Here is a 23402-nt window from a genome sequence, read left to right on the forward strand (position 1 = left end):
AAGTGACGCTACCTAAATTGAAACTTGATCTGTTTTTTGTGGTAATAAGCATTGTGTATAAGTTTCATAACATTTGGTTGAGGCAAACTAAAGTTAGAGAATGGAAACAAAATTTCAGCAATTTTTCCATTTGTAAAGGGGCATAACTCTAGAACAGTAAAAGTGACGCCACCAAAATTCAAACTTGATCTGTGTTCGTTGGTAATAAGCATTGTGTATAAGTTTCATAACATTTGCTTGAGGCAAACTAAAGTTAGAGAACGGAAACCAATTTTGGGACGTACATACGACGTACAGACAAGGGTAAAATTTAATGCCCCCTCCGCTACAGCGGGGACATAAAAAATATACAAATCAAAATAATACATTGTAGAAAACAGAATCTTATCAGGACTGTGTCAAGTAGAAGTAAATGTACTTCTTGAACATGTTGAAACTTTGTTTAAAAGTAAGTGTTTTGGGCTTTATGAATTTGTTTGGTAGTCCATTCCATAGCACTGATCCAGAATAAACAAAAGATTTCTTAAACAGCTCTGTTTTTCGCTAAGGAACCATCTGATTTCGTTCAGTAACACCTCTCAAAGAGTAAGGATTACTACTTGATTTCAGTTTAAACTTTTGAAATAGGCACATTGGTGCTTCCATACACACACATTTATATAGAAGTAAACATTTGTGGTATTTAATTCTATTTTCAACTGTCATCCACCCAAGTTCTTTAATTAAGGGGGCTGAAGGCCAGTGAAGGGGATAAAGGATCTGTATCTAAAATTAATCATTCTGCCCTTTTTTGGGGTTTATTCTTGTTATCCCTTCATTTATATATATTAAGCTGTCAAATTTTTAGGTTTCAGTGTTCCTGATGAAGGCAAATTAAGAAAAGCACTTATGATGCACCAAAATTATTAAGTATAAATTTCATATTCATGACACTTTGCTTTCTTTGGGTTTTAAGTTGGTGGTTTGAGTTTTTTTGTAGCTGTTGTTATGTATAATAATGTATATTTTTTACATATATACACACATATTTGTAATATTTGTAAACGTGAGTTTTAGCATGAGCAATTTTGGACATAGTTTAAATTGCTTCCAATGGCAGCATTTCTTATTCATTTTGCATATCTCTACATCATTTTGTATCAGAAAACAAGAATTCTGAATTAATTTCATGAGTTATAACCAGGTGGATTCATTATTAATCGTGGGGTATTGTGGACACATTATTAATCATGGGGTACTCATTTTCGTGGATTTCGTTGGGTAAAGTGAACCACAAATTTAAAAGTTCAAAGAAAGACAAATTTCCTAAAGGCAGAGTTTGTGAAAACCAAGAAATTAAGTATCCTCGAAGATGTATGTTTCTGCATCCACCAAAAATAAATGAATCCACAGTAAATTAAATCACAACTACAACATGTACAAAAAGACTGATTTTTCTTCATAATATAAATTCACAAATTATACGATACAACAGGCAAGTGCAAACAACATAGGAATACAAAAATTAAAAATCTTAATTTGCTTCTATATATAACTTTTTTTCCCTCTTACTTTTCCAGTTCTTCTTTGATTTGAATATATTTTTGCTTGAGGCACTAATTTGAAAACATTGACTGGTCCTTTTAAGGATAATCTTAAATCTATATATGTATGTTCCCAATGATGTTTGGTAAAACTCCAGTGAGGAGGCTTACGTTTAACACCTTTCACTTTTAATGTCATGCAGGCTTTTTGTTGAATTTTACTCAGTTTATGGAATTTACCACATTGATGTCTAAACCAAAAATATTTAGCTGGATCTATTGTTGGAAAGAAATATTCGGGAGGAGCTAAGTATGTGAAGTTTTCATTAGATGCCTTAAGATCTGGATGTAACTGTATGTAATCATTTAAAATCAATGTCATATAATGTGGTCCTGTGCTGTCAAGTACATTCCACATATGTTGGAATCGTGGTAGATTTTCCATCATGTTCTTCATAAATGGATGTTTAGGTCGACAACCAATCAATGCATTAATGGCTAAATGTTCAAAATTACTGTCTAACACTGGGTGTTCGTATGGTTCCTGACTAACAAAACATGGATACTTTTTTAACCAAGGATCAATAGGTTTAAGACTTTCCATGTCCATGTCTGCATAAACTCCTCCAAATTCATGTAGAATTATATATCGTAATGAATCTGCTCTTCGTATTCCTTCATTGTAACCATTAAATGTGTCTAAAAGATGTGGATACTTTTCTTGAATTAAATTTCTTGCACTTTCATCGGTCCATAACCAGTATTCCCAATCAGGATGATTAACCAACCATGTTTTAATCCACTTTATAAATTTACTGGGGATTTCTTTATTTTTCCATGTTTGATGGAGAATTTTAGGAATTTTATCAGGACCTTGGTCAGGGAACTTTTCTGGATATTTTAACCCATATAAATCATGTTCCTGTAAAATGGGAATATCAAGGTCTTGGAATGCACCATTGTCCTTTATTTGTTCAAATTTAATTAACCAATGAAGTGCCACCAGTAAAACTATGCCAGCCATAATAGTAGGAGTTGACTCTCCCTTGGCTATTGTCTTCATTATAAGTCTTTTCCAGGCCATTATCTGAAAAATATATGTACAAAATGTTAATACATCTAAAATGAACATTATATTCAATTTTCTATTACAAACAATCGTTTCTCTATTCCATAATAAAATAAAGCTGAATCAAAGAGATGACCAAAGATATGTTCTACAATTCCATCCTCTTTCCTCCGATCATGAAATCACCTATGGGAATTACCACAAAATTTAATAAGCCAGACAGCGGGGTGGTGAGGTGCCACTAGTAGAACAGGATCTGCTTTATAAAGCTTACCTTTCCAGAGCACCTGGATTTACCCAATGTGTTTGATTGTATTTGTCTTGCTGAACTTTAGTTTTCTGTGTAGTGATTTCTTGATTTGTTGCTATTTCTGTCATTTTCTTTTTGATCATAGTGTTATCTGTTATTTCTTGACTTATTTTTTTTAATAATGCACCCTTAAGGTACAATGTATATGCTCCCTTTTATCCATTTGGATGATTGTGTTTTGGAGTTTGTAATTTCCAAAAATAAGCTAACATCTACTCACAATACAAATTTCATCAATAGTAAAAATAAATAGAAGTAATTTGAAAAGTAACCAGTAGAATTGAGTATTTACTTTCTCATGAAGCCATGTTTTCCATCTGGGTCAGAACAAGATGATGACTTTTTATATTGAAACTTCCATATTCAATTATTTGCAAGTTGAATTGAATTAGGTCAAATAGTCTCAGAGAAGATAATGAAAATGATATTTTCCATAATGTTCAATATTGGAACACATGTGGAATATTTACCACCATGAATACCACAAAACAGGACATACAGACTCTATGGATGAAGGAACCCAGGGTGAACAGACCCGATACCCAGACACACTGAGCCATCTTTTTGTAATGGATGTGATTTGGGTAGTCTCCCTTTAATAATTCCAAATTAGTATTTTCTCAATTAAATGTTTATTTATGTTTAATTTGATCTAGACGTGCTAACCAATACATGTACCATATCTTTATTTATATCTTTGAAAGTGATAAGTTTTTATCTAAAACTTGATCAGGAGTTGCTCCGGTGGAAAGAAGTTCACTCTCCACGTGTATACATGAGCCGGTAGTGTAACATTGCCACCCTTCTCTAATACACTTTAAATCAGTCTTAATTAAACTACAGCTGGCAGGAATCCTTAATGACTTTGATTCCACTTGAGTTAATTTTCAGCAACTACATTGGCATTATTTCTTTACGATTTACTAAATTCTGAAACACAAAGCTTAGTATATAAATACAATTGCATTTACTTTTTAAACTTAGTATCGCTATTTTTATTTGATTTCATTTGACTAGAAATACTGTTCCTTTTGATATCATTTTGCAAACTATAAGTAACTATTCCATTACATTTTATTTTTGAATTCAACTTTCAAAAGACTATTCTTTTTCATTTCATTTAACTATGTTTTATTTGAATGTTGTACATTTGTAAATAAATTGTTGAGTTCTATTAGATTATGTCTCTATTCTGCCAAAATCTGATATCAGGTATCCCGATGGTCGAATAGGGACGATGTACTGGCTACTACACGTTCCAAGAGGTGTGGACACCGACCCCCTCCTGTTACATTTTAAACCTATGTATGTATTTTTTTTAGTTAACAATCTGCAGGAAAACTAGTCACCCAAAGAAACACATACCAATTTTCAAGACTGTCATTAATTGATCCGGCCGTGGAATGACCCCATGACCTGAAGGTGAGCATGTTGTCAACGTATATTTGTTCCTAATAATATTTGTTCCTGAGGGAAACAATATTATAATAATATATGTTCTGCGGAAATTCTGTCATGGAATACTTTTTCCATCTGTAATATATTTGTTCCACTGATATTAGGAACTTATCTTATATGTTAATGAGTATAACAAATGTTCCTATTATGCTGAATTTTAGTTTACACCTGATTGATTATTATCTAAATCAAAACAGGTTTTGAATGCTGATTATATGATTATTATATAAATTGAAAAGTGTTAATGAGTTAGATATAATCACCTGTACACAACACCTGAATGTATAAACATGGAGGCTGATGAGTACGAGAAATATTTATGTTCTTAAATGATGGAACTTATGTTGAAGGTAAGTAAATATGTTAACAAGTTCAGCTGTGAAATATAAATATTAATTCTAATGAGACAAATATCATTTAAATGTAAAATATGCATGCCAGTAATTGTGGATAATTTGAAATGATTATTTAATGTCTACAACATTGGGAACAATTATTTCCCATATTCACGATACCTGTTCTTTTACTAGTATTATTTCTACTATAGTTATATTAGAATTATAATTGTCAATACCAATTTACCATTCCGGCATTCGTAATAGATAGAACATAATACTATTTTTGGGTCGGAAAAGATATTATATAATACTTTTTCCAATCAGAATAAATATTACATAATACTTTTTCCAATTGGAATAAATATTACATAATAGAAAAGATATTATATAATACTTTTCCAATCGGAATAAATATTACATAATACTTTTTCCAATAGGAATAAATATTACATAATACGTTTTCCAATAGGAATAAATATTACATAATACTTTTTATAATCGGAATAGATATTACAATATACTTTTTCCATTCGGAATAGATATTACATAATATTTATTCCTTTTACAATATATATTACATAATACTTTTTCCTTTTGGAATAGATATTACATAATACTTTTTCCAATTGGAATAAATATTACATAATACTTTTTCCAATAGGAATAAATATTACATAATACTTTTTATAATCGGAATAGATATTACAATATACTTTTTCCATTCGGAATAGATATTACATAATATTTATTCCTTTTACAATAGATATTACATAATACTTTTTCCTTTTGGAATAGATATTACATAATATTTTTTTCATTTGAAATAGATAATACATAATACTTTTACCAGGAGAAATAGTATTTATGAATATTTACCTGTGCTTAAAAAATCAAAATAACTCCAATTTGTTTGCTTGTAAAATGTGCATCAATTTCGGACTGATTTGTATATATGTTATTAAAGCAATTTACCCAGTGGCGGATCTAGAGGGGGGCGTAGAGGGCGTACGCCCCCCCTTTGCTTGGACTTTTTTTTTTTTATGTAAAAAGATTAATCAGACTAGACTTCGTGAACTTTGCCATTACCCGTGTATTTAATTTTTATGCGACAATTCTTTACTTATAAAGATATTTTTCGTTGGTATTTACTGATTATGTCAAAGTCATGTGATTCGCTATGGTGGAGTTGACCAGTGCGTCAAAAAAACGTCACTCAGTCATTTTGAAAATTCAAATTACAGTAAATTACATTGCTTAGGCTGAGGATGACAATCATGATACCTTCAAAGCGACACAGGATTGAGCAAGAACGTAGTGACTTCTATTTCACAATTCAACCAAACAGAAAGTAATACTCTATTACACTCTCATGAAAAAAAAATCCACAGCAATATTATTTACCTACGAAAACATGTTTAACCCCAAACGCCCCAGCCTATTTAAAAATAACATGAAAGCTGAATAATGATCCCCAGTCAGTATAAGCTCTAGATAGATTTAAAGTCTAAGGTACGAACCATTTGATTTGAGGAGGCAGTCTAAGGTATTTGAGAGAAAACAATCTGACTCTGATTTTTGCATTAAATAAAAATTCTGGCCGTATCTGGATTGAAAACAATAATCTTGTCCACTTTTTTGCTATTAGAAACGAAAATTTCCAACAGAATTATTTAGCATTAAATGGACATGATGAATAAAAAACGGGCGTATTTTTTTTAGGCCAGGGTTTGCATCTCTGACTGGAATGTCTGTTTCGCCGAACTGATATATTGAATACTTTTTTCAAGACCAGACTGCAACCTGACTGCTGAGTGTGGCCTTTATGTCTCCATTTGTCGACCGTCATTCATAAATTCGTTGTCATTTCAGACTCATTCGTAGCCTTTGGTTGATTTGGAACCCCTCACCTCCCTTAATTTTGTTTGGTGAAACATATCAACCAAACATTTGGATAAAAATTGCTTGTTTGACTTTTTTAACTCGTGTCGGTCGTATTGTAAATTTCATCGAATAGCCCGGCGTATTTCTTGTTTACAACAAGAAATCTGTGAGGTTATGCTAACTTAACATACAACAAACGAGAATTTTCCATGTCTATTTTTTACTGGCAAGTCCCACATCAAATATATCAGTACATAGCTTTGGATCCATACTATCATTTTATGATAGACAATCAATAGGGAGAATACAGCATAAAACATGTCCAACCCTTACACTTTACAGCAACTATAGAATATACATGCCCCTCGCCAGGAACCGTTTAAAAAGTGCATTTTACACTTATTTTATGTTTTTTAGCCCAAAAAAGGTCCCAAAAATTTTTCGCCTCGATCCGCTCGGCAATCTTTAAAAACTTCGCCCCCCCTTTCCAAATTCCTGGATCCGCCCCTGTTACCCGTAGTTTCTGATTACTTTTATTTTAATGAATGATATGTCAAATTGCCAAAATGATAAAAGTCAAAATGTTATACCAGTCATACGATAAAATTTCCACCATAATATTTATTCCAAAGATAATTTATTATGTAATAAAACTTCCTATTGGAATTTATTTTATGTGATAAAAATTCCGAGGCATCGGTCCTTTTATTATGCTTATAGAATAAATATCACATAACATTAATTCCAATTGGAACTTTTGTTACATAATAAATTATCTTTGGAATAAATATTATGGAGGAACTTATGTTCTGTGACAATGTTACCACAAGCCATATAAGATTTTAAGATTATCTCTACCCTCACAGGTCGTAAAAACATCGAAAAATCAATAGGGCACACAAATAAGCTATTCGATAAATAAAAGTAAAGTTACTGACATTGAACTTTTCAGCCTAGAGATTTGTCTAAAAAATGACATCAATATAGATTGGTTTCCTTCAGGAAATTGTAAACAGGAAGTACAACGGTGTATGTAAAATTCAACAATGCTGGTTGATTAAATTCCGGCCTTTTCTCAAATTTTTGGTTTGAGTATACTGAGACTACTAGTAGCCAGGGACTTTCTATACTATAGCAAGTCCCTGTCTCAGCTGTAGAAAAACTTAATTTCAACGTAATATCAACTTCAAAAAGTAAAGATTAAACTTTGCAATAGTATAAATAAGAAATTTACAACAAAGGAAATTTACATAGTCCAACCGGCAAAAGGAGTGAAAATAACTAGTGAGTAGATTTCAATGCACTGAAGATTATAAACTAATAAAATTCTAATTCAAACCAGTGTGATCACTGAAAAAATATATGTTTCACTGCTTCGCTGATTAAATAATTTAAGTCTTAAATCATACCCATTAAACAGCAAACTGGCCTTTAAAAATCATTAGCCGTTTTGACTTAAAGATATATCACCAGCCTATATTAGCTAATATTTCATGAATTTGTGTAAAATTTGAAGTGATGATATCAATTATATAAAACTGTTTAAAATCAAGGTATTTATGGCGCTCATGGAACCAGGATAGCTCTGAGTTTGACCAGTTATAAATGCCGGCTTTAGTTTCATGTCTTGGTTATCATGATTGGACATCTGGCCTGATAACTTATTCATTTATTATAATTCAGAGACAACTACTACTGTAGTCTCAGTATACACTTCGTAGTAAATACACGTACACGGAGGCGGATTTAAGGGGAGCAGGTCTTATGGCGCTACATATATGGTTAAAGCATTGATGGCCAAGTCCCACTTTTTGCGTTGTCCTGCCGCCTCACCCCCTGGATCCGCACCTGGTACACTTTAATGTGTAATACAATCAATGACAATCATTCTGTATCATTCATCCGTGATGATATCAGGTATGAGATTCTTACCGACCAACTGATGTAATATGATGACACTTAGCAGGGAGAAAAATAAAGTCCAGTTTGATAACAACTAAAAGACACTCTTATAAGCACAATTTAGCTGCATCCAGGAAGTCAAATTATAAGCATACAAATGACTTGAACGACCAGTCCTTAAATATTCAAGTTCTGCTTGGGATCCCAATCAAACGTATCTACTAGAGAAATTAGAAAATGTCCAAAGAAAGTGATCCGGTTTATTACATCAAACTTCAGAAACTAAACCAGGACCAATGGCAGAAATTTAATATAACACAATGAACTAAAAGAAAGAAGAATGCAGAGTAGGCTACTGCTTTCGCGCAAAGGAATCAACAATCAAGCCCACATACCAAGCGGCAGGGCATTTGAAAAACCTAGGCTGAAAAAAGAGAGACTGAAGATACCACAAAAGACAAACAACAGTATACTAAACACAGCATAGAAAACCAAAGACTGAACAACTCGCACACCATTAAAACAGGGCCGTGATTTCAGCTTCTCCGGAAGGGTAAGCAAATCCTGCTCCACATGAGGTACCCGTCGTGTTGCTTATGTAAATACAAATCCGGTTATATGTCTAATTCGATAGGTCACATCCAAGTAATCATAATTGGAAGAATCACAAATTACTTGCATAAATATTATTTTCTCAGATGACTATGGCGCGGAATTAAGGTCAAAAATACTGCGATTCACAGTGCAGGCGGTGTTGTCTCGATATTTCAATAGCATGAGTTCGAATCCCGGCGAGGGAAGAACAAAAATTTTCTTCCGCAAATTTGCAGATTTAACATTGTTGTGCTGATATTAAGAGTAAATCAGAAATAATTACGTATACACAGTTATCGAATTACGTACATATACAGAAATAATTACGTATATACAGAAATCGAAATATCTTACGATCCTCTACGATAGATAAGATGGAATCTGCAATCAATTCCATCTTCATGCCTAATATATCATGTACTGTGTTACAACTCTAGATTCTACTGACGAGGAAAGGTAACACTAGGCCACCGAAAACTGAATATTTAGTTCAGTCTAGGTGGCCGAGAGGTCTAGAGCGCTTGACACAGTGCAGGCGGTGCTGTCTCGATATTTCAATATCATGAGTTCGAATCCCGGCGAGGGAAGAACAAAAATTTGCTTTTGTAGATTTAACATTGTTGTGCTGATATTTAGAGTAATTATGAATATAATATGTGTTTTCGGACGTGTATCACCTTCATTGGTGATCCAATGGATGCAGTTGTCACTTGTTTAGACGTACTTATCAGAAATAATTACGTATTCATCAGCCCCCGAGTATTTTAATACTTCAGTGCTAGATTGAAAGTACGGACATGAAATATGCAGTAATAAAACTTAGGAATCTTTTGATATTAAGGAATGTAACTATCTCACGCATAGCACCGATTCTTTATCCGGCTATACTTCTGAAGTTTGTTTTATGTATTTCTAATCACACGTGCTGATAACTAACTCACATAGTTTTTTTCATACACCTAAAGCAGCACCTCCAGAATAAAGAAAACATTGGAAAACTTTTTTGTTTTTATTCAATCATTACAAAATGAAAAATAGATGAAAGAGTGGACCTTCCTCATTTATTCCTGCAATCTGTACATATTAATACATTGCCTATAAAAAGAAGATGTGGTATAATTGCCAATGAGACAACTCTCCTTCAGAGACTAGATGACATAGAAGTTAACAACTATAGGTCACCGTACGGTCGGCCTACAACAATGAGCAAAACTTATACCGCATAGTCAGCTATAAAAGGCCCTAAAATGACAATGTTAAACAATTCAAACGAGAAAACTAACGGCCTTATTTATGTAAAAAACAATGAACGAAATACAGATATGATATACAGCAACAAACGACAACCACTGATTATATGCTCCTGACTTGGGGACAGGCACATACAAAATGTGGCGTCGTTAAACATATTAGCGGGCGCACACACACCCTTAACCTGTGACAGTGGTGTAACAGTACAAGATATGAACAAACTATAAAAATCAGTTTAAAAGGGCTAAACTATTCAGATCGATACAAAGCAGTAAAACAAGTAACGAAATCGCAGACCGGACGTGGCAGGGTATTTATCCATCCATACAACACAACAGTACAGATCTGAGAGTACTCGCAGTTACTGACAGCTAGTTCAAAGTCAATAACAACTGATAAAATAAACTGTTGACACAGAGATATGTCTCCCCTGTCGGCATAAAATTCAGAAAAAGACAATCTGATGGACAGCGACATTGCTTATTAAGGATGTACACCTCTGAGGAGCCAAAAATTTCTAGAATTAAACTTTTTTCTTAACCTGATTTTTTGGTTTATATGACTGTAAGAAAGTTATTTCTGAAGTTAGACACTTTGTGTCTCAATTATTTAGATTGTTAATGAGAAGTTACTATTTATTATCCAGATTAAATTAAGTGTAAACGTCTTTATGAGTAAAAACATGCAAAACCTTATAGTTATGAAACAAAAATGTCTTGCTTTCTTTACTGATAATAATTATCTTGAAAAGTTTAAAAGATCAGAAAAAATCATAAGGTGGTTCACTTCTTTTTTTGCTACGGCCATTTGAAAGTACCCCATTTTTAATGATTTTCCCACTTTTCATCAATTTTTACCCATTTTTGGGCTATTATTACAATTCACAATTAAAACTTTTTTCATACTTTCACTAAAGATGAAGTGGACCAATCTGAATAAATTTAACTTAAAAAAAACTATAGGTTGGTGTTAATATTAGAAAGTTTATAAAATTTTGTTGCTTTTTCGTGTCAAAATGACCATGATGTCAATTTTGTCACGGTAAAATTGGGACTTTTTTCCTTTTTTTTGAACAAAAAGCATATTATGTCAACTTCTTAGTTATAGATGATTGAAAAAATACATATCTAAGAATTTTGAAAAGAAAAATTGATATGGATGTACACATTTCTGGTAAAATCATTTCTTTGTACCCCTCACCCATTTTCTCAACATTTTGGCTGTTGACACTGACCGGATTGGTTGTAAAATTTGAAAATTTTATTACTCAAAAACTACTTATTTTAAGTACACAATTTTTTCAGAGTTTAGTTTGATTATAATATTTTTTAAATTCCTTGATATTTTCCACTTGTATCACATGTTTTGGAAATAAATTTTGAACGAGATTTCAACGAGACTGAAACATCAGAAGAATACATCCTTAATTCAAAGTCGCTGGACCATGATCTAGTGGGCAGGGCCTGAAAATGGTCGACGTCACAGACTGAGATGAACAGACAGTAATGTAACTTTATAGAAACTATCGTTGTCTATTGTAAGTAGCTCCTATCAATCTAACTTAAGCAGAAAACTTAACATTGAAAATTGCTAATTGATTCAAAGTCACTGGACCATGTCAAAATAGTCGTCAAATTGATATGCTAACCGAGTCCCTGTGTCCTAAGTCAGTAGCATGTAGTTCAGTGGTTGTCGTTGGTTCATGTCTGTCGTATATTTTTTTCGTGAATTGTTTTGTTATAAATTATGCCGTTAGTTTTCATATTTTTCATGTCTGGGCCTTTTATAGCCGACCATACGGTATGGGTTTTTCTCATTGTTGAAGGCTTAAATCCACTTTTTTTGAACTTTGGTGGATAGTTGTCTCATTGGCAAAAATACCACATCTCCTTAATTTTATAACATAAACAGGAAGCTTTTAACAATTGTTGACAACGTCGTCGCTGTCGCCGTCGCCGGAAAAGCAATCCCTTTGTCTCGCTTTCCGCCACTTTCGTCGCAGGCAAAACAAAAATCATGTATCTAAGACTTAAGTATCAATCAGTACACATCCAACATCCAATGGAAAGATGTCATTAACCACTGTGTCTAATCTACCCCGGCAAAAAATGTTTGGACTCGATGGTATCTAATATCCGGCACGGTGACGGAACATCAATAAACAGAGAAAATGTAGTTTTCTGTTTATTTATATGTTATTTTCATGATAACCAAGAATATATATACATATATTACTATTTTCTATTGTGAGATGTAATATTTTCTACAACTGTTCTAGATTAACGGAGAAATAAATGAAAATGCACGTCAAAATGACGAATTGAGTGAATCTTGCCTCGAATTTGTTTAATTTCTCCTTAAATTATTCACATGATACGGAAAGAAAGGTACGGAAAGAAAGATATTAACACGGAGATTGCAAAACTAGTCACTTTGAGCACCTCAATCCTTGTATTTCTGCGTATGGAACGAAAGAAATAGGTCATGTCAAAATGGAAGCACCCGGTTTTGTCAATGTGTACAACCCGGTTTTGTCCTAGATTTCACAAGGCAGAACCCGGTTTTGTCAAAGAAAACAAATGCATAATCGCAAAACATAATTGAACTTCAGCAATTAAAATGAGTTTGGTGGCTGGTTGGAAAACGATTTCTTACAGAGGACAACCTGTTATTTATTTGAATCTGTAAACACTTCAGAAAAGTCAACGTCTGATGAAACCTGCCAGACGGACATGAACACATTACAGTCATTAAAACCATCCAAAAAAAACCAACTTAACATTTACCAATTAATTAAGAAAATAAGTTCAAGGTCACTTGGATAGTCATATGCGCCATACGAGCAAATATAGTTGACCTATTACTTATGGTATTAGAGATACGGACTTGAACACGATCATAGATGTCAACCATTATCAGCTATTCATTTTGTTAGGAAATCGCTGAACCATGAAAATGAGGTCAAGGGCAATGGACATATGACAGATAGAAACATCGTTACATAAAAGATCTGTGTGCGAGGTATGTTGCAGTCAGGCCTTCTAACGTCTGACATATGAAGCTTCATACAAATAGTTCAAGCCGCCACGAATTTGCATTCCTTGGTCTCGCATTCCGACAAATCCAAAATAACAATGTGAATTTTTTGAATAAACATGATAATCCTACTCACATACATCCAATTTCGCGGGTGTCCCTGCTTTCTTATTTCTTATAAAATTTTAAGTTGGTATACGATTTAGTTTTATAACATCAGTGGCGAATCCAGGCGGCGTATAGGTCACACGCCCCCACCCAACCTTTAATGGCCCAAAAAAATTAAATCTTTTTTTACAATTTTTTTAGCATAATTCGTCCAAAACATTGTTCGATTCACTACGCTCTGCGGTATGTAAGCTGTTTGAATTACGCCCACTTTGAAAAAAAACCTGAATACGTCCCTATATATTGTCAATAATATATTGACCAACGTCAATGTACGATAATCATAACACAATGGAGAGATAACAGAACCGTTTATTTATACAACTATTAATAAACTAATCATTATTACATTTTCTCGATGGCCTGAAAGACTATTATAATACTAGTTTATACTTAGTATTATAGTTACAATTTGGGATAGATAGATTTGATTTTTAATGCATGATTATTGTAATCCTTTTCTCACCATAAACGTTCATTTTCTATGGCGATTCTGCAAGCATATATACATTTGTTTGATTATAATGCCTTATAATGAACATTTAGCCTTAAGAAGATTTATTTTAAACGATCATAGGAAATATTACACCCCTAGGGAGATTGGATAACTTATAAAGATAACCATCCTGTTGTGCAAGAAAATCACATATCAAATGTGCGTCCTTCAATTTTTAAGACCATAAACTCTAATTTTAAGTTTAAACACTAAAATTTACATAATTCATATTAAAAAAAACGTATAGAAAGCTTAAAACTCAATTTGCGGTTTAACCTTCATTTCTATCTATTTCGCAGTTAGAGTATTTTTTTTAATGCAAAGCAAAATTATAATTTTTTTTGTTCCAATAAAGTAGGAATTCAAGTGTTTACAGATTCAAATAAATAACAGGTTGTCCTCTGTAAGAAATCGTTTTCCAACCAGCCACCAAACTCATTTTAATTGCTGAAGTTCAATTATGTTTTGCGATTATGCATTTGTTTTCTTTGACAAAACCGGGTTCTGCCTTGTGAAATCTAGGACAAAACCGGGTTGTACACATTGACAAAACCGGGTGCTTTTATTTTGACATGACCCATTTCTTTCGTTCCATATGCAGAAATACAAGTATTGAGGTGCTCAAAGTGACTAGTTTTGCAATCTCCATGTCAATATCTTTCTTTCAGTACCTTTCTTTCCTTACCATGTGAACAATTTAAGGAGAAATTAAACAAATTCGAGGCAAGGTTCACTCAATTCGTCATTTTGACGTGCATTTTTACTTATTTCTCTGTTAATCTAGAACGGTTGTAGAAAATATTACATTTCACAATAGAAAACAGTTATTTATGTATAAATATTCTTCGATATCATAACAATAACAAATAAATAAACAGAAAACTACCTTTTCTCTGTCTATTGATTTTCCGTCACCGTGCCGATATTAGATACCATCGAGTCCAAACATTTTTTGCCGGGGTAGTTTAGACACAGTGTTAACAGTCAGAGAAAAACATTACCTTGTGCAATGCTAAAATACAGGTATCAACAGGTTGTAGAACCGTGAATGTACATATGTATATGTACATAACAATAATATTAGTTCGATTTTAATTTACTGATAACAAAATCGATATTTATACCAATAAAAATAATATTTAAAGATCTAATTACAGTGCTGGGTTGTTAACCTTTTAGAATAAGTTTATTTAAAGGATCGATTAGTTTACCGGATCGTATCTTAATTTCCGATCTCGTAATTTGTGGTAACGAAATCCCTGACTTAATAATTTAACCATTCTATTACTTTCATTGAAATACAAAACGTCGTCACTACAGACACTGGCATAGCGAACGAGTTGTGATGTATAAACCCCGTAAGATGGTGCCAAAGGAACATCACTATCCAGAAAAGGATATTGGGAAAGAAAAATCGTCCTTTTTGTCGTAAATTTTAGTGTAGAGTTTCCCGTGTTTAACTGAAATATGTAAATCTAGGAAAGGACAGTTATTACCGTTTATATTTGATTTATTTAAAGGAAGTTCCTTTAAGGTAAATTTCGGCAGTATATTTTAAAAATTCGACATTATTTGACGAAAAAATATCATCAAGATAACGATAAGTGTTGAGTTTATCAATTAATTGCAATTTAGACGAATCTTTACAGAGTTTGGTCATAAACTGTGATTCATAACAGTACAAGAACAAGTCTGCTACTAAAAGGGCGCAATTGGTGCCCATAGGAATACCTACAATCTGTCGAAACATTTTTTTGCCGAAACGTACATAAATGTTATCAAAGAGAAAATTGAAATGCTACAATCTCATCATACCTCCAGTAAGTATATCTAGCATATGTACCTTTCTCATTAGAGAAGACGGCTTAAAATTAGTTGCGGCAAATTAACCGCTTCAATCATCTCATCATACCTCCAGTAAGAATATCTAGCATATTTACCTTTCTCATTAGGGAAGAAGGATTTGAATTAGTTACAGCAAATATGTTTGAAATTTGATTTTTCAATGATATAAAAATAAGAAGATGTGGAAAATTGCAAATGAGACAACTCTCCACAAGAGACAAAATGACACTGAAATTAACCACTATAGGTCACCGTACGGCCTTCAACAATGAGCAAAACCCATACCGCATAGTCAGCTATAAAAGGCCCCGAAATGACAAATGTAAAACAATTCAAACGAGAAAACTAACGGCCTGATTTATGTACAAAATAATGAACGAAAAACAAAAATGATATATAGCAACAAATGACAACCACTGGATTACAGGCTTCTGACTTTAGACAGGCACATAAAGAATGTGGCGGGTTAAACTAGTTTGTTGGCGCCAAACCCTCACCCTAACCTGGGACAGTGGCGAAACAGCACAACATAAGAACAAACTATGCAAAACAATAAACGAAAAACAAATACGAGAAACAGCAAAAAATCGACAATCACTCAATTACAGGCTCCTGACTTGGGACAGGCACATATAGAATGTAGCGGGGTTAAACTAGTTTGAAGGCGCCAACCCTTTAATTAAATAGGAAACCTTCTGTTTGGTAAAATTGTGTGGAAGTGTAGTGTAAAGAGTTGAAAAGTCAAAACTGTCAGCAGAACCAAAAGGACCACCAAAAGCAAGGAATTTATCTAAAACATCCAAAGAATTTTTTACACTCCAAAAATAGTTAATTCCACTATTTTCATATGTTTTATTACAATAGTTAATGATAAGTTCTTTGATAGTAGTTGAGGAACTAGTTAATATCACTGAAATACTAGTTGTAGAACACTTACTAGAGATCAAGATGAAACGATATTTTACGGGTTTTTTGTGTAGTTTAGGTAATCAATACATAGTAGGGACCTAAGAGGCCTTAAGCTGTGGTTATGTTATGACTGTTTACAATATGACTCTCATTAGAGCGCACTGACCTAAATGTAGAAGAATATATAATTTCACTCGTAAGATCATATGTGTTGTATCTAGATAGTATTGATAATAAACCAGTAAGGAGCGGTGTCGAGGTCTGAAAAAGAGAAAAGATTACACTACAGTTCAATAGACATAACTCTGGAGAGTTAAAAGGATAAATAATTCCTCATCTACACGCAGATACACACAGCAATGGGTGTTGTAAAAGACTTGCAAAGTTAACAGTCTTAACAGGGCCATTATTGCTTTGCACAAAGAAGAACTGATCATTCGTTACAAGACATTTATATACCCTCAAGGTGCATTCTGTATATAAGTCACAATACTCTTCAGATGCGGATCCAAGATTTTGAAAAGGGGAGGGGGGCCTGGGGGCCCTAAACTAGGCAACGCTTGGAGTGGGACATGTAAAAAATCTATGTATTAACCATATATGTAGCTCCATAAGGGAGTACCCGGGCCTCCTACCCCCAGGCCCTAAATCCGCCTCTGCACTTGGACCAAAGTACATTACAAAATAATATTAAGTTTTATTACAAAAGTGATTTTTACATGCATAGCTTGACTATTCGATATTGCTATGCAAATGTTTCTGGTCATATTGTTTTCTTGAGTTACAGACCACTCCTGGGGTCCTAATAGTTGAATAAAACTCCCATTCCAAATGATGGAATTTAGAACTGAAGCCATGAGACATATAAAGAGCGTCCTACCTTAATTTTGATATGTAACAAATATATTTCTTAAGCCTGGACACACCAGGAATGACTGACCAGAAACTGTTTCAATCTACCCAGCGGTTTCATGTTTTTTTTTAATTTGAAAGTGTAAAACCATGATGATGACTGATTAAAAATGACGTGTGATAGCAATTGTACCCTCTTGTCCTTCGTGTTAGATAAGGAGGAGACTTCATTAATCAATTGTTATAGTATTTACATAATCTATAAAGTACCAGAAGCAGTGCAAGTCTTTTTTATTTAATATAATTTTTAAAACACTATTCGCAGTGTTGGTGATACGTTGGATATAAAGGATGCTGTCATTTATCTTATTATATCAATTTCAATGTGATATCGCTATTAGAGTTGAGAGAAAACATAATCTGCCATAAACTAATGCATTTTCATAAATGTGTGAATGCAAAAAAAAAATTCATGACACAAAATCACTACTCGCACATGAAGAAAACTATCAAACGAACAGTGCATTTATAGCTGTTCTTCAAATCAAATTCATAGTGATGCCTTTAACATGGAGCAAAAAACTCACTTCACTGCAAGTTCAAGATGGCCACTATTCATTAATAAAGAGAAAGAACTCCAATAATGAGTCAACTGACCATTTTGACCATGTATGTACGTAGATCCCTCCGTACCCCTCGAGAGCTGCGAATCTGTGTACACTCCCAATCGGGATTAATGGAAATGTGTCACTAACGTATTTACAACAATATTTAAAAGGACAATCCCCACCTTTACACAAAGGGAGTGCTAGGACACCGGGCAGTGTTATTATGGTGGAGGAAGCCGAAGTACTCTGAGAAAACCACCGGCTGCTAGGCGGGAACAGATAAACCGAAGAGATATCAGATTGATCTCCAGTTCAAAGTAGGGGCAACTTTGACCTACCGAGGCCCCCAAAGTACCCATTCTAGTTAAACTCCGGTCTGGATACCAGAGATGTATGTGGGAGGGTGAAAATCACCCTACTGATGTACTGAAATTTCCAGCACCCCGAGTCAGAAACGAACTCGGGACCTTCAGCACTGTAGCCATCGGTCTTCAATGAACCACTAGACAACGAACCCACATTGTTGACTTATTTGTAGATCCGTGGCATTTTTGCATATAGAGGAAACCTATTTTTTTTCCTTATTCAGGTAAAATTAAACGATAGAGTTGTTTAAAATTCAATGAGAGAATTGCTTTTTATTAGTTCTTCTGAAATATCAAATAAAAATAGGGGGTCACAGTCCTTATTTTCTTGAAAAATCTCAAAAACATAATTGTCCTATTTTACAAATTCATCTGCCCTTGATTTTAAAAGGATTTTCTGAAAATTTTAAATACACTTAACAACACTTCATTTTATGAAGGTTTAATCTTAAATTTTCAATTTTTATATGTTTCTGTTGTATATAGAATGAAAATTGGTTAAATATTATTAAACCAAAAAAGTATGTTTGCAACATGCCCAGAAGGAATGCTCAGAAAAAGACACCCGATCTACCTTATAGGCAAACATGAAAAAAAAAATTGTAAAATCCATCATTTTAGGGGAATAACTCCTATGAGAAAATTTTATATAAATGGACAGTAGGTAGAGCTCAACATTCTGAACATTTTTGCCCATGTCAAATATTTTCTGTTTAAAGCAATTTTCAAGATAATAGACAAAACGTGCATGTTACCCCTATGTTCTATTTTTTCCATGGCAGCCATGTTGGGTGACAGGCGGGGTCATCAGTTACATCTTTTTAACTAGATACTTCAATAATGATTGTGGCTCCCAGTAGTTTTAGAGAAGATTTTTGTAAAATTTAACAGACGACCGACGAAGGATGACAAGTGAGGAGAAAAGCTCACTTGGCCCTTTAGGCCAGGTGAGCTAAACATGTGCTGACTTTGTAGCCTAAAATGTACGGTTATGGAGAGATTTGTTTTGTTTTACCTTACATTCAGGCTTTTGGATTAGATCCATTTAAGAACCTGATAGTGGCCTTTTTGATATCTTATGATACAGTTGAATTTCGAAGCCAAAATTTGCTAAAAGTGAACCTTGTCCTCTAACCAGACCACTTGAGCATGAACAAATACATAGAATGAGTACTTTCTTTTGCAAATGCTGCTAAAATGAACTAAGTTACACCCTCTATAAAGTCTGCAAAACTTCTCCAAACGTGCACACAAAGTGTTTATACAACATTGTAGGAAATTTTAAGTTTGCATGTGTAACTTACATAAAACTGGTACAGATATTCTTTAATTCCCTGCACATTGTAACCTTTACATTTACACATAATTTGCTCTTTGAACAACTTATAAATTAAAGACAAAAATGGAGTAAATAAAAATACATGATATATGAAGAAAGTGGAATTAACTATTTTGGGAGTGTAAAAAATTCTTTGGATGTTTTAGATAAATTACGTGCTTTTGATGGTCCTTTTGATTCTGTTTATAGTTTTGACTTTTCAACTCTTTACACTACACTTCCACACAATCTTATCAAACAAACGTTTTCCCATTTACCTAAATGGTCGTTTGGTAAATCTGAATGCAAATATATTTACTGCAACTCATTTAAAGCCTTCTTCTTTAATATGCTAGATATACTTACTGGAGGTGTGATGAGATGATTGAAGCTGTTAATTTTCTCCTTGATAATATTTATGTACATTTCGGCAACAAAGTTTATCGACAGGTTGTAGGTATTCCTATGGGCACTAATTGCGCCCCTTTAATAGCAGACTTGTTTTTGTTTTGTTATGAATCACAGTTTATGACCAAACTCAGTAAAGACCCGTCTAAATTGCATTTAATTGATAAATTCAACAACACTTACCGTAATCTTGATGATATTTTTTCGTTAAATAATCAAGAATTTTCTTAATATACTGCCGAAATTTACCCAAAGGAACTTACTTTAAATAAATCAAATGTAAACGGTAATAACTGTCCTTTCCTAGATTTAGATATTTCAGTTTTACACGGGAAACTCCACACAAAAACTAGCTGTCAGTAACTGCGAGTACTCTCAGATCTGTACTTTCTGTTCTTTCTGTTGTTGGGATGTACAAGTACCCGGCCACGTCCACTCTGTGTTTTTGTTAGATGTATTTCTATTTGTATCAATCTGATGAGTTAAGCCTTTTTCAACTGATTTTTATAGTTCGTTCTTATGTTTTACTGTTACACCATTGTCCCAGGTTAGGGGGAGGGGATCTCGCTAACATGTTTAACCCCGCCACATTCTGTATGTATGTGCCTGGCCCAAGTCAGGAGCCTGTAATTCAGTGGTTGTCATTTGTTGCTGTGTTACATATTTGTTTTTCGTTCATTTTTTGTACATTAATTAGGTCGTTAATTTTCTCGTTTGAATTGTTTTCCATTTGTCATTTCGGGGCCTTTTATAGCTGACTATGCGGTATGGGCTTTGCTCATTGTTGAAGGCCGTACGGTGACCTATAGTTGTTATTTTCTGTGTCATTTGGTCTCTTGTGAAGAGTTGTCTCTTTGGCAATCATACCACATCTTTTTTATAAGTATGTTATTTCCAAACTAAAACAAATTCTCTGATCACCTAAAACAATGCAATGTTCCCTTAGAGCAAATGTACTTTTCATTAATACTTATTCATATAATTCCATACTTTTCAATAGAAAAAAAGAGATGTGGGGTATACTTCAATAAGACAGGAACTTTAAAGAAACAAAAATATTTCAAAGAGAACTTTATCATAGAGCATTGTTGGGAAACTTGTTGATGTTTTACTAGTACATTGTATACTTATATTGACCATGTTTGCTGGTTGGTTAAATCTTAAATACAAAATTTGGGGGGAAATACACACCTCAGTGGCGTAGCTAGGCCATTTTTAAGTGTACACCCGAACCACATCAAGGGGTTTGAGGTCCCCTAAGCTGACCCAGGGCAGAACACCTCCTTGTTGATATTGACACAATCCCGTCCTCTTTTCCTCGAATGTGACCTACTGAATTAAGACTTATCACTGAGTTAGTACTTATATCAGCAACAAGACGGGTGCCATACGTGGAGCAGAATTTGCTTACCCTGCCGGAGCACCTGAAATCACCCTCATTTTTGGTGGGGCTGTGTTGCTCAGTCTTTAGTTTTGATGATGTGTTTTTTATACTGTTTGCCTTTTCGTTTTTTGCCATGGTATTGTCAGTTTGTTTTCAACTGATGAGTTTGAATATCCCTTTGGTATCTTTCACCACTCTTTTAGAGTCTAGCTTGGTTTTTTTTCATGTTAAATTTATCCATTTTGTGTTGATTTGGAATCTAATGGTCATTTATTTAGGAGAAAAATGTCCAAACCAGTTGCTTTAAAATATGTTTTAAAGGAGATGTGGGGTAAACAATCAATCGACAAAAAAATCAAAACTTTAAAGAGCTAGTAAAAAAGCAAGTCTCTGTTTCAATGTTGTCATTCTATTCATTTTTTTACCTTATTTAATTTACTCACTTATTAACACTCAAATTTCATTAATGGACATATGTGCTAATTAATTTTCATAGATACCGGTAGTCAGGTGTAACCATAAAAATAAATATTGAACTGTAACAAAAATGCAAGCCACATCGTATCTCAGCAGATAATAAATTGCTTTAAACAATAGTAAACTGAGTAGAATTCACAGTAGTTTCAAACTTTGACAGAAAATGAACAAATATATAATATAAAATATGAAAACAACACATTATCAATTTCATGCGTCCAAAGAGCTTTTCCGGATTTACCTTCATCAGGAACGTTCATATATAGCCGAATATTTGAAAGCCGAGGATGCATAAGAACCGAAACAGTTGCAGAGCTACATGACCAAAAAGTATGTAAAAATAATATGTTTCCAGTTGTTTAAAAAGTAAATTTCATCACTTTGTCTTTTATCTTCAATTACAAGTCATTTAAGAAAGAATAACAAGGCTCGTGTGCTTTTAATCAGTTCTTTTGATTTATTTGAGCAGGAACTTATATATATTGACATATAATGTTAGATATACTGTTCCCAGATTTGAGTTAAAATACTTTTTCTTCAAAATTTATGTGCAAGCCCGGGCGTTTTGACGTAAACGTAGCTACGTGCATGCACCTTCAGGAGATTTCAGGTTTAATGTGGTTCAATATAACCAGTTGGATTTGGGTGTTTTTAGATTATCATTCCACAAAGTGCTATGTTAAATATTGATATGTGGTGAAAGATAATTTGGAGTCCACATGTTTCATCAAAGGCAAATGTGAAAACTAATCACAGAAATAACATCCCTGTGTTGAAAGTTCAAATAAAACATCAATTATTTATTTATAAAGTTTAAACATTTTTTTTATATTTAAATATGGCAAGTATGGTGAACAGGTATATATATATATATCATGTTATGTAGCAATCAACCCTTTGCAATTATATTTTATCTGTAGCTATGTCACTTGGTTGTTTTTGAGAAGAAGTTGAGAAGATTTTTCAGTATTTCTGCTTTTTTATGGATTTTTTAAAATTGACAAAAAAGATTCAAAAATTTATTTTACCTGTTTTTTTAACTCTTACTGGATCATACAAAGAATGTTAATATAGAACAAACCATACAATATTCCTGCAGAACTGTGTTCCAGATTAACTAAGTACTTTTAGAAAGATAAAATTAAGATCACCAATAATCTTCAACAGGAACCTATGTAGAACCACTGTCTCACTGTGCTAGACACTCGAT

At 33.4% G+C, this 23402-nt stretch overlaps 1 protein-coding gene across 2 annotated transcripts; it reads right to left on the reverse strand.

Annotated features, from left to right (window-relative positions):
- Positions 1-1417: 1417 nt before the first annotated feature.
- On the reverse strand, positions 1418-7597 carry LOC127733845 (uncharacterized). Of its 2 annotated transcripts, XM_052243258.1 has the most exons (3): positions 7518-7597; positions 3581-3832; positions 1418-2610 (listed from the first exon to the last, which is right to left on the reverse strand). In XM_052243258.1, the coding sequence occupies exons 2-3, from the start codon at positions 3581-3583 to the stop codon at positions 1525-1527; spliced, it is 1089 nt and encodes a 362-aa protein (XP_052099218.1). In that variant the 5' UTR covers positions 3584-3832; positions 7518-7597; the 3' UTR covers positions 1418-1524. The 2 variants fall into 2 exon arrangements, with proteins under 2 accessions (XP_052099218.1, XP_052099219.1); XM_052243259.1 differs by lacking the exon at positions 3581-3832.
- Between the last annotated feature and the right edge of the window lie 15805 nt (positions 7598-23402).

This window comes from Mytilus californianus, unplaced genomic scaffold (assembly GCF_021869535.1).
Source record: "Mytilus californianus isolate M0D057914Y unplaced genomic scaffold, xbMytCali1.0.p SCAF_3, whole genome shotgun sequence".
NCBI classification, from domain to species: domain Eukaryota; kingdom Metazoa; phylum Mollusca; class Bivalvia; order Mytilida; family Mytilidae; genus Mytilus; species Mytilus californianus.